General features: G+C 47.4%; 1 protein-coding gene across 2 annotated transcripts in view; it reads left to right on the forward strand.

The window, feature by feature from the left end:
* The window catches only part of WASF3 (WASP family member 3), a 92,660-nt gene extending 86,823 nt beyond the window's left edge, over nucleotides 1-5,837 (forward strand). For both annotated transcript variants that reach the window (XM_032611682.1, XM_032611684.1), the window contains exons 9-10: nucleotides 416-783; nucleotides 2,727-5,837. In XM_032611682.1, the coding sequence (XP_032467573.1) occupies nucleotides 416-783; nucleotides 2,727-2,884 (526 nt within the window). In that variant the 3' untranslated portion in view covers nucleotides 2,885-5,837. The remainder of the gene's footprint in view (nucleotides 1-415; nucleotides 784-2,726) is intronic.
* Nucleotides 5,838-12,304: the final 6,467 nt, after the last annotated feature.

Consider the following 12,304-nt stretch of genomic DNA (forward strand, 5'->3'; position numbering starts at 1 on the left):
TGGGCTTGGGGAATTGCCATGGAGACGCGATATAAAATACAGAATTTTCCAACCTGATTGGCCACAGAACCCTTGTAAGATGGGTTTTCAAGCCCCCACTTCTGAGATGCCTCGTGCAAAGGATGCATTTGTGCTGCCTTCTTACCTCTGCAGTCAGCCGTTCCAGTGTTCCACAGAAAGTTACGTTTTCAGTGGTTAACTTTCTGGTGCACGTCAGTAGATGCTCTTGAATTCCGACCTAGGGATTTATGTGGTTCTGTGGTCCAAAGCGTGGATGTTCGTGTCCTGCAGTGTTGTAAATTCAGCTGCCAGTGTGCGTCTTGTCCGGGGAGGCCCCTCTCCGAGGCGTGCAGGAACCTCCGAGGTTGGGACCCTGGGTTGCTCTTTGGTGACTCTTGTTTCGTGTCTCCGCCAGGATGCTCCCGGCACAGATCATGGAGTATTACAACCCCTCAGGACCCCCGCCGCCGCCGCCCCCGCCCATGATCCCTTCCGCACAGACTGCCTTCGTCAGCCCCCTCCAGATGCCCACGCAGCCCCCCTTCCCAGCGTCCGCCGGCCCCTCCTACGCGGGTCCTACCCACCCTCCCTCCGGTGGGCTGGTGGTCACGGCCCCGCCCCCCCCGGGCCCCCCGCCGCCGCCGCCGGGCCCTCCAGGTGCCGGCTCTTCGCTCTCCCCCTCCCCGATGCACGGCCCGCCTGGAGCCGAGGCAAAGAGGCCGGAGGCTGCGCAGCCACCCGTGAGCGACGCCCGGAGCGACCTCCTCGCTGCCATTCGGATGGGTGAGTGCGCGTCCCGGGACGCTGCCCCCTGTCCCGGCGGCTGCAGCCTCGTCTGCTTCCAGGGACCCCCTCTGCCCCAGAGGGCCGGTAGAAGAGGGTTGAAGGAGCCTTGTTTGGTTTTCTTTTTTCTTAATAGTGGATACATTTGTTTTTCAGTGCAAAGTAAGCTCAGTGATAAAGCACTGAATTCAGGAAAGCTTTACTTGAGCAGAAACGGATAATAAAAATGATCACGAGTTAATGGGATCTTTTTTCTCTGCGTTCTACTCTCAGGGCCAAAGTATAAATGAAAGAACATGAGCTCATGTCAGTGATTTAGTTTTTTTAGAAACCTAGGATGTAACTTACTTAGCCTTTTCATATTTTTAGTTTGATGTGCTAAGCCAGTAGATTTTCAACATTTATTTAAGTAGCAAAACCCTTGTCAGGTGAAGGTCCTACACCAAACCCCAGAGCATGAAACCTTAAGAAGTGGAGCGTCTCTGGTCAGATCAGGGCGGGGAGCTCTTGTATGCATTGACGTTACTGACGCACGATGATTTTGTCAAGAAAAAAGTCCCAGAGTCAGAATACCTCACTGATCATGCGTTTGGGATCCTGGTAGGACAGTGTTTTGCTTTTTGACACCTGTGAGCCGTGTCCAATGAGAGGGATCCGTAACCTGGATCTGTCAGAGGAAACCTCTGAGGGGCCCACATCGAGGGACGTCCTACAAAAACATGAAGGTCGTAGAACACAGAGATTAAGGGAGGTTAATGAAACGTGGCAAGTAATGTAACAGGTGAGATCCCATGGCGGATCCCAAACCTGGTGGAAAACTTTTTTCGTTTGTTATATTAGGTCTGTTTGCAAAATTTAAATAAAATTCATAGAATAGATGGTACTCTTTTTTTTTTTTTTTTTTTTTTTTTTTTTTGCGGTACGCGGGCCTCTCACTGCTGTGGCCTCTCCCGTCGCGGAGCACAGACTCCGGACGCGCGGGCTCAGCGGCCGTGGCTCACGGGCCCAGCCGCTCCGCGGCGTGTGGGATCCTCCCGGACCGGGGCACGAACCCGTGTCCCCTGCATCGGCAGGCGGACTCTCAACCACCGTGCCACCAGGGAAGCCCGAATAGATGGTGCTATTGTATCTCTGCTGATAGTCTGATTTTGATCAGTTTTTTTTTTAGGAAAGACACATGAAGTATTTTAGGGGCAAAGGGACATTATATGCCACTTAACTCTCAAATGGTCCAGAAAAAAAGTATGTGTGTGTGTGTAAATGAGAGCGAAAGCGGATAAATTTGGTCAGATGTTATCAGTTGGGGAATCTGAGTAGGTTATATGGGAACGTTTTTCTACTAGTCTTACGGCTACTTTAGAGGTCTGAAATTACTCTGAAAGAAAAGGTTAAGGAAATAACACAGCACATTGTTAGATATCCCATTTTGTTACTTACAAAAGTAAGAGAGTAAGATGATTGCGATCTCATACCCATTTTCAACGGTAATTGTTGAAGTTGAGCTTCCTCACTTACTTCGCCCTCCTAGCCAGGAACTTGGCTCTGTTTCCCAAGCCTTTGGGTTCCAGGCTGTCCAGGAGCACGGTCCACTATGGGGGCCACCGGCCACCGTAAATCTACCTTGAAACAGCCTCTCGTGCCCGGTGGCTGCCAGGTCAGGCTGTGCCGTCCTGGAGTTTTCTTTCACGGTGCTGTGTGCGCTGAAATTGTAACTGACTTTCTTACATTTCAACGCATCGCTGTAAAGAACCTTATGACTTTGCACATTCCTTTTTTCTTGCTCGTGAAACTCTGTTTCCCAAGCTTCTCCCCTCAGATTTCTCAAGCTTTTTCTGAGAGTGTCAGTAGGGAGAACAGCCGCCGGGTAGCCTTCCCTGTCCGTTCTGTGTGGTTGGAGCAGTAAGCCGAGGGGTGTCATTCTAAGCCGTGTCCCGTGTATCCAGGAATCCAGCTGAAGAAGGTGCAAGAACTGCAGGAGCAGGAAGCCAAGCGCGAGCCCGTGGGCAACGACGTGGCCACCATCCTGTCCCGCCGCATCGCCGTCGAGTACAGCGACTCGGACGATGACTCGGAGCTGGACGAGAACGACTGGTCCGACTGAGGCTGGCGCCCGGGGCACCGGGCTGGGGAGTGCGCTGACGATCTCTGTGGCCCCGGCGCCCACATAGTGGTATTATAATCCCGTAGCTTAGCGACTTTTGTATCGATAATGTGAGATTGCTCTAGCACATGCAAAAATTCTGGGTTTTTCAGTATTTACTGTGGAATACTTAAGTGCCACGAAACATAGCAAACCGTGCTGCATACGAGGAAATAAGCTGTAACTATTGCATTGTCCTGAAAACAGCCTTCTGCTTCCTTTCTCCTGGCCATCAAAGTACTTAGTGCAGTTTGGGTTCGCTCCCCTTGATCATTAGAATCCTGCAGACTCGCTGTGTGTTTGTGAAGCTGCCTGATGTCTGGTCTTTGCAAGATGAATGACTGCGTCAGACTGATGTCTTCCTATCAGTAAGTGATATTGTTTCCACTTTTTTTTTTTTTTTTAATGTGTTTCAGAAGAAGTTGGTTCTAGAGAGAAAGATTTGACAAGTAGGAGAATTAGATGTTTCTGTTTTCAGTCTCTCGGCCCGGTAGCCTCTGTGCGTTGGAACGCTCTGTTGAAGAATTGCGTTTCCTTTGCTCACTCTTGTGAAATGGGAACTTGGCCCTTTGCAGGCAGGATCCCCTGTGGGCATCCATGGAGTCGGTGCTTGTTGAGGAGTTTTGTAAGAGGTTTCAGCAGCGCAGTCGTAATGAAAGTGGAGAACAGCCCTTCTTCCTTCAGGGCCACTGCCGTCTGCGATGGCACACAGAACCCTTGGCAGTCCTTGCAGCTCGGGTGCCAGCCTGCCCGGACCCGGGTGGCCCCGGGTGCAGAGCCCTGTACAACCTCTCTTCTGGAGCCATGTGCCAAGTGAGGCCGCGTGGAGGCCTCGGTGCTGCAGATGAGGGGCCGGGTGGCACCTCGCCCCACCTGGTCTGAATCCTGACCGCTTCAGTTTAGGTGAAAGGAGACTTGGGCAGCTTTTCACCTTTCCTGGTGCTGTGGCCGTTTAGGGACCCAGCACGAGTAGGGCCTTCGCTCTGTCCTAGAGGTACATCGGTCCCTTTCCCACACGGTCGTCAGCACACGAGGCTGGACCAGGCACCTCAGAGGAGAGTCGCCCCTCCCATGTGGTGACACGTGAGCCCAGGCAGATTTTCCTGCCCAAGGCAAACCCCTGGGAAACTCATGAATGAGAGCTGACATTCTGTAATGCTGGGTGAAGGGTAACTGCTTGTTTGGAAGGAATAAACATCTCAGGCTTTGATCTCAGATATAACTTCACAGATGTACGAGACACTTTACCCACTGAGCAGTTCTTTCGTCCGTACCGTGTGTCAAACGGACTGTGGGTCCTAGTGACTCTCAGTTGCGACCCAGGAATCTGTAGCTGAGACGGAGGTGTTTGGGTGGGTGGTAGAATGTCAGCAGGACCCCGACTGCCGGGTTTTGTCAGTGAGCTCTCCTCGGGACGTCACTGGCCCCCCACCACGTCTGTGTCCCCGAGGGACACTTGTGGCCTGTGGAAGGTCGTGGTCATCCTGTAAGGCCAGGCTGACGGGCTTTTAGTCACCTAGGTTGGAGCTCTGAAAAGCCTCAGGTCTGTATTACCTTTCCCAGTGCCCGGGCCGGGTTATCTGAGTCTTTTCAGCTAAAGCCAGCTCTCTGGGCACGTGGTCCTTGATTGAGTTTCTGTGTCTTGGAGCTCGTCGCCATACGTTTATTGCCTGTAAGTAGTAGTTATTAATGAACTTCTCAGTTTCTCTCTTTAATTTCTCTCCTTTTTTTTTCCCCCAATGTGGAGGCCAACTGTGTTGGCATTTTCCTTGGGACAGTTTTGATCATATTTTGTCTTTCTTATAATATTTTGTCTTTAGCTTTACTTTGGATAAGGAATCACCTGTGTCATTCTAGAACTTGTATTTGGTAATGCTTCTTTGGTTTTTTTTTTTTATGGCCCTTCTGTCCTCAGGATGGAGAGAATGCGTAAAGCTACCATCCATGTCAGGATTTCTTCTATTTATATCTCATTACGATAAAATTAGTGGCACTTTATCCGTAAATATTCACGAGCCTGTTAAGTATTGGTTGTCTTCCTGTAGTTTAATTAGCAAGTTATTTTCAACTTGATATTCTGACTAGTGAAAAAGCTTTTGCCCTGATGTGTTATGTAGCCTTTAACAGAAGGGGAGAGGACTAAAATCCAGTGTAGATTATTTTTTGCAGTATTTTTCTCAGCGCATTTGATTTATTCTAAAAATGAAATCCAGACTTTTTCTAATATGATAGTACATGAAAAGGAAAAGGTGACTATTTTGAATTGTCCGTTCTCATTTTCAAAAAGTATTTACAAAACAGATGGAGAAAAACATGTAAATGCATCCCTCATATCCGTGGATTTTACATTTTAAAGTAGTTGTATGTTGTAAGGTTATTTTAAATTGTCCCGTTTCCCCCAGTGTGTATTTAGTTTAATTTCTTACAAGCTTTTCCTCATGTCATAGATCAGGCAGAGGGATGAGAAGATTCCTCAGAACCACCCATGATGTGGTTGATTTTCTGTTCTTGGCCCCAAACCCTAAGATTTGGTCACTTACGGTTTTCTTCAGTAAAAAGTATACTGTTGGAGAATTAGCATTTTCATTTCAGTGAATTTTTAGAATATCGAAATCTTTTCTGAGCGCCAAGTGGCTAGGTTGTGAAAGTTTTGTAATAATTTGCAGCTGAAATTCATGATACATTTTCATCCATTGAACACTCATGGGAATGTGTCAGCGACAGTAGCAAGTAATTTTTGTTTTCTAAACCAGAGTCTGTCATCTTGCAGTATTACCAATGCTGTTGTACATTGAATTTAAAGTGGTATTAAAAAAAAAAAAACCTCCTAGTAAACAATTTTTATCTGTTTGTATATCTTACTATAGATTATGTACAAGTAACATCTAAATAAAATTACACTTTTAACCCTAAACACTTTTGCTTGTTTATAACAGTGTTGTATGTTTAATCTTTGGCGGGGACGTGGGTGGGGGGGAAGTTGGGGGTTGGGTGGGGCTTTATTTATTTTTTTTTTTGCGGTACGCGGGCCTCTGACTGTTGTGGCCTCTCCCGCTGCGGAGCACAGGCTCCGGACGCGCAGGCTCAGCGGCCACGGCTCACGGGCCCAGGCGCTCCGCGGCATGTGGGATCCTCCCGGACCGGGGCACGAACCCGCGTCCCCTGCATCGGCAGGCGGACTCTCAACCACTGCACCACCAGGGAAGCCCAAGGGTGGGGCTTTTAATTAGCATTTTCATTATTAGGTGACAGAAGATACTGCTCTGATTTCCATTTAAATTTCTGCACAATTCTTGCGTAACCAGGAGTTCAGGTTGGATTCTCGAGTGAGTCGGGAAAGCACTGGTATAGTTAGAAAGAAGAAGCCGTTCCCAGAGCAGGAAGCAACCTGCCCGGAAGACAGAGGCGTCTCGACCGCATCCAGTCTCGGTTATCATAGCGACTGATACTCTGGAGCATTGATTGCTTCTGAGATGCTTCCATTTAACCTTTGAAAGGGGCATTCTCTCTGCTTCCTGTGGGAGGGAACAGAGTGAAGATCAGCTGCTGGCCCGGGGAAGGTTCCCGGGGGATCTGAACTGCAGCATTGCAGGGGGTCGGGGGGTAAGAGGGGCGCCTTAGCGGGAGCAGGCTGGCGTCGAGGCTGCTGTGGCCGCTGCCCCGAGCTGCCCGTGTGCATGGTGTGCTCCGCGTGTGCTACGTTCCCCTGCATGTCCTGAGACCCTCCCGGCACGGCCCGACCCCTCGATGGCGAGCAGCTGCTTGTGCAGTGATTGGATGAATGACATTTTCCAGTTACTTTTTTTCACCAAAAGTTAATTGTGTGCCATTTTTAAAACATGAAGCATTTTGCCAGGTACCCCGTGTTTCCTCCTTGTCCCTGGACGCACGGCTCCCACTCTATCTGGGTGTGTTCGCGACAGCCTGGGCTCCGCAGCACAGACGTGGGGCCTCGTGTTTACTGTTACAGCCGGTTTGTGGAGCCCAGCACCTGGCACTTCGTAGGGGTCCACACAGCTTTACTGACTGATGGTCGCCTGCAGAAGAAAGAGCAAAGAGCAGAAGAGAAGCCTTCGTCAACACACACTCGAAGGCTTAAGAAGAGTGTAAATGCAATAACCCGCGTAAAGTGCATAGAACTGTGCCGGACACCTTGTCGGCGGACGGGGATGTGGGCCATAGGCGTCCGCAGGCCACTTGCTGATGATGAGGCACAGGTCGGTCTTAACCCTCGTGGAGCATCTCGTCTAAAGAGAAAGACGTCATATGTTGTCGAATAAGTAATTTCGATCATTGTCTGTGTACTTTAGTCAGGGGTGAGGTGAGGTCTCCTCAGTCTAGACGGGACCAGGGGAAGCTGCGGTCTAGGAATGGGCAGAAATTAGCTGGGAGCCAAGGGCGGGGAGGGAGTTTCTCAATAGCGGGGACAGCATTGGTGTTTGCTGAGTGGGAAAGACCGTGACAGGTGACCATGGAACCCAAGTATCAGTGAAATGGAGCGAGAAGAAGGGGGGTGTCATGAGATGGGGTACAAATAGGATGGAGACCTTCCTGGGCCCAGTACTCAGGACCGAGGGGGCTTTTTTTTTCCGGCTGCATCAGGTCTTCGTTGCTATGTGCAGGCTTTCTCTAGTTGCGGCGAGCGGGGGCTACTCTTTGTTGCGGTGCGCAGGCTTCTCATTGCGGTGGCCTCTCTTGTTGCAGAGCAGGGGCTCTAGGCATGCAGGCTTCAGTAGTTGTGGCTCTAGAGCGCAGGCTCCGTAGTTGAGGCGCACGGGCTTAGTTGCTCCGCAGCATGTGGGATCTTCCCAGACCAGGGCTCGAACCCATGTCCCCTGCATTGGCAGGCGGGTTCTTAACCAGTGTGCCACCAGGGGAGCCCCTGAGGGGGCTTTTTAAGCCACCACAGCTGCAGCTTCAAACGTATAGAAAATCTCTCCATATTTGCAGCATGTTGGTTATTCATTGATCTTGACAGCCTCGTGCCTTAGTACTAATACTCTATGTAGCGTGTTAGTTTCACTTAGGTCAGTTTTACTTATTTATTTATATTATATTTAGAAGGCTTCTTAGTGCTAGGCTAGTCCAGCTCCCTAGCCTTAAAGATGGGGAATCTGGCCATTGCTGGGGTTGCAGAACTTGGTCTCTTAAGTCTTATTTTCAAACTGTGGCACCCCTGTTCCACAGCAGACCTGTTCAGTAAATGCCCACGCACCCGTATCTATCCATCCACCCGTCCATCAGTCCACCTTATTTTATGCATTTCAAAGTTCCAGTATACTTCACCCCTGGGCACTTCAGTATATCATAAATTAGAGTTTAATATTTGCATTTAGTCTTTTAAGGTAAAACATACTTAGAGTGAAATGCACACATCTTAGGTATACCATTCAATGAGTTTGAAAATGTGTGCCCTCGTGTAGTGCAAATCCCATCAAGATAGACACATTATCCTCACCTCAGAAAGTTCTCTCGGGCGCTTTCAGATTCAGTTCTCTCCTATTCCAGTCCCCAGAGCAACCACTGTTCTAGCTTTTTGTTTGTTTGTTTTCCATGGGTTAATTTAGCCTGTTTAGAACTTCATCTAATGGAATAAAACAGTACGTGCCCTTTTGCATCTGGCTTCTTTGAGCGTAACGTTCTTGAAATTCATTCACGTTATTGCGTGTGTCAATTGTTAGTTCCTGTTTGTTGCTGAGTACTGTTCCTTTGTATGAATATACCACAGTGGGTTTATCCATTTTCTTGGATAAGACTTAACACAGGTCCCTTCTGGACATACATGTTCATCTATCTTTGGATAAATATCTAGGAGTGACATTTCTGTATCGTAGGTAGGTGCCTGTCTAGTTTTATAAGAAACTTCCAGACTTTTGCAAAGTGGATATACTGTTTTATCGCCATCAGCGATGTTGCTCCACATCCTTAGATGTGATCTTCTCTGTAGTTATCCTGCTTGGGGTTCACTGATATTGAATCTGTAAATTTATGTCTTTCATGAAATCTGGGAAATATTTGGACATTATTTTTTCAAATATATTTTCTGCCCCTTTCCATACTTGCCTTCTTATACTGCTGTTACGGGCAGACCTCGTTTTGTGCTTTGCTTTATTGCCCTTCACAGATACTGAATTTTTTTCAAATCAAAGCTTTGTGGCAGCCCTGCCTCACGCAAGTCTGTCGGTGTCATTTTTCCAACAGCATTTGCTCACTTCATGTTTTGCATCACATTTTGGTAACTGTCTCCATATTTTACTTTTTCATTATTATATTTGTTATGGTGGTTTGTGATCAGTGATCTTTGATGTTACTATTGTTAATTGTTTTGGCATTTTTTAGCAATAAAGTTTTTTAAATTAGGGCATTTACATTAATTTTTAGATGTATTGCACACTTAATAGACTACAGTATAGTGTAAACATAAATTTATATTCACTGAGAAACCAAAAAGTTCATGTGACTCGCTTTACTGCAGTGTTCTGGAACCAAACCTTCAGTATCTCCGAGGTCTGCCTGTATACATATGTTAGACCTTTTGATGTTGGCCCACAATTGCTTGGGACTCTTTCGATTTAAAAATTCTTTTTCTTCCTGTTTTGCGGATTGGATAATTTTTATGTCTCCATCTTCAGGTTCACTGGATCTTCATATGTAATCTATAATTTGCTCTTAAGCCCATCTAGCATATCTTTTATTCATTGTTCTTTTTTTTCCATTCTAGGATTTGCTGTTGGTTCTTTTTTTTATAGTTTCTCTGATGAGATTTCCTACTTGTTCATTTATTAAAAGCTTATTTTCCGGGACTTCCCTGTTGGTCCAGCGGTTAAGACTCTGAGCTTCCACTGCAGGGGGCGCGGATTCGATCCCTGGCCGGGGAACCAAGATCCTGCATGCCTCGCAGCACAGCAAAAAAATTAAAATTATTTTCCTTTACATCTTCGAACACAGTTACGCGAGCTCTTTAAAAATTTTTGCCTGCTAATTCCAACATCTGGATCTTTTCAGGATGAATCTCTATTGATGGCCTCCTCTCTTGAGCGCACGATGCCTAGTAGTTTGGGTTTGTATCCTAAACTTGGTGATAAGTCATTTTAGAGACTCTGGATTCCATTATGTTCCTCTGAAAAGTGCCAATTTTTTTTTTTAAGAGAGACAGTTAACATGGCTAGAACTAAGCTCCCAATGCGTCCCCACTCCCCTTGCAATGTATAACAGCAGAAATCTTTTAAGTTCTTTTGGCTTAGGCTGCCTGGAGTTGGCGTTACTCAGGCCTAGTTGCAGGATCACCGCGAGGTGGGCAGTTTTTCACAGAATGTCCCTTCTCTGGCTCTCCTTTCTTGGATCCTCCTCCACTTTCTATCTCCTCTGGTCACTCTGAACTTGGTCCTCTTATTCTTTAAGCCAGTGGACTTTGGGATACGCCAGCAAGGCTTCAGGGTTTCTATTCAAGTTTAGCTGCCCTGCTTGGCAGGATGGAGCCTGTCCTCAGGCAAAAAAAGCCATTAAAAAACAGGAAATGCACCAAACTTCTTTCCTTCCCAAGCATCAGCTTCCTCTACTGTCTTTTTGATTTCTCTCCAGTGCCTTAAATAGTTGTGAGGTCTATTTTGTCCAGTTTATAATTGTTTTCTGTAAAGAATTGGTCTGGAATGGGTTAGTCCTTCCTTCCCAGGAGCCCTCAGTCTGTAAATATTTGATGCCATGTTTATTTTTTTAAATCTTTTTAAATGTGATTTTTTAAAATGCAGACTGTTGTTGAATGCCAAAATATAACAGACTACCAACGGTTCAGATTTTCTACCAGGCAAACCTGTTTTTGCAAGGACTCTGCAGTAAAGCTTGCGACATCTTTATTCATATGGTATAGAAGGATTGCGCGCGTGGCGTGCTCTGAAACGCTTGCTGTACGCACCTCCTTATGTCTGTGAATCGGGATGTTCTCTAAACCGCCGGCAAAACACAGCACATAAGTAATGTGGAGATTGAAGCTACTTTTGCAAATTGCCGGCCTTAATTAACCCCAGTCTCAAATTTTTATGTTCCCCAAAGAACCTTAATGTTTTCACTGAGTGTTAGAGATGTAAATTCTGTTATTGGGGGTTCATTTGAAAATATGGTTTCACCACTTAACGGTTTGAGAACCACTGCTTGACATCATCGCTCTCTGATTCTCGTATCCTTAGACCAAGAAGCATTCACGCCGCTAACAGCGCATCGTACCGTGCGCCAGTTTTGTGTTCTGCAAAGGCAGCGCTAATCCAGAGGTATGTCAAAGCTTGAGAAGACTTACACATTGAACGTGCAGGTGTGAGTAACTTGTAGCGGTATCTTTCTTGACAGGGACTTAGATGAGAAAGAGATTTGCTTTCAAAGTACACTTTCTTCACAGAGCTGACACCTGCTGGACGTGTATTTGCCCAAACACAACAGCTCTGTTGTGAATATTTGCTTCTGTCGTCTTTCCAAATCCCCCACTGCATTTGTCCCGCACATTTGTGATGTGAGTAATTAGCTTCAAACACGGCACCATGGTTAGCTAGAGGTGGTGAATTGGTCGCTGATTCACAATGAAGATAAATGAAGAAAATATGCCCTCTGAGAGTAATTAAAGTCTACCAAGCCTTCGCATGAAGTGACATTTCAAAGCATTTAATATTCTAGGATGTGCTTCGGCTGTTCTGGCCTAAAACCAGTTTCAATTGAAGTCGGGCAATTGAAGAGTATGTAGCCTTCACATCCTGCAGACGTGAGTGTAACTTAGCGTTCCCGTGGATCAGACGTTGCCTTCCTCGTGCGCGCGTGACGGTTGGTCGAAATGTACCCTCTCGAAATCGAGACTTTATGACCTTGATAATTAAGGTCGGGTGTTGTTAGCTTTGAGCTCCTTTGAAATATTTCAAGGACCCAGGCATTCATTTGATTTGTAAGTTAGAGAGTCTCAACGGCCTGTGCAGAGGCAGAGCTGAGTGAGTCACTGCGGGGTATTCTCGTAATCCCCTCCAGGGCGCTCCCGCCCCTCCACTCCCCACCCCCGCCGCCCCCCGCCCCCCGGCGGCCACAGCGGGTTCTGAGGCAACGCTGGGGGCACAGGGACCCAAGGCAGTTAACAGAGGACTCAGCCTGGCATCGGAGCCGAGGTGCTCCTGAATGTGGGGGGAGGAGCCAGGCCAGGCGCCCCTTCCCTGTCTTACCAGCAGAGCCGGGGTTTTCTCCCAGTGCGGTCCCTCACCCTACCCACCTCAAAGTTACCTGGGATGCGTGTTAAAATGCAGATTTCCGGGCCCTCTCCCAAACCTTGAGCGCGAGACTCTGGAATCCACAGTTTATCCCATCACGCAAGTGATTCTTAGGGACACCAAAGTTCCAGAAACACCAGGTCAG

This window comes from Phocoena sinus, chromosome 18, assembly GCF_008692025.1.
Source record: "Phocoena sinus isolate mPhoSin1 chromosome 18, mPhoSin1.pri, whole genome shotgun sequence".
Classification (NCBI taxonomy): Eukaryota; Metazoa; Chordata; class Mammalia; order Artiodactyla; family Phocoenidae; genus Phocoena; species Phocoena sinus.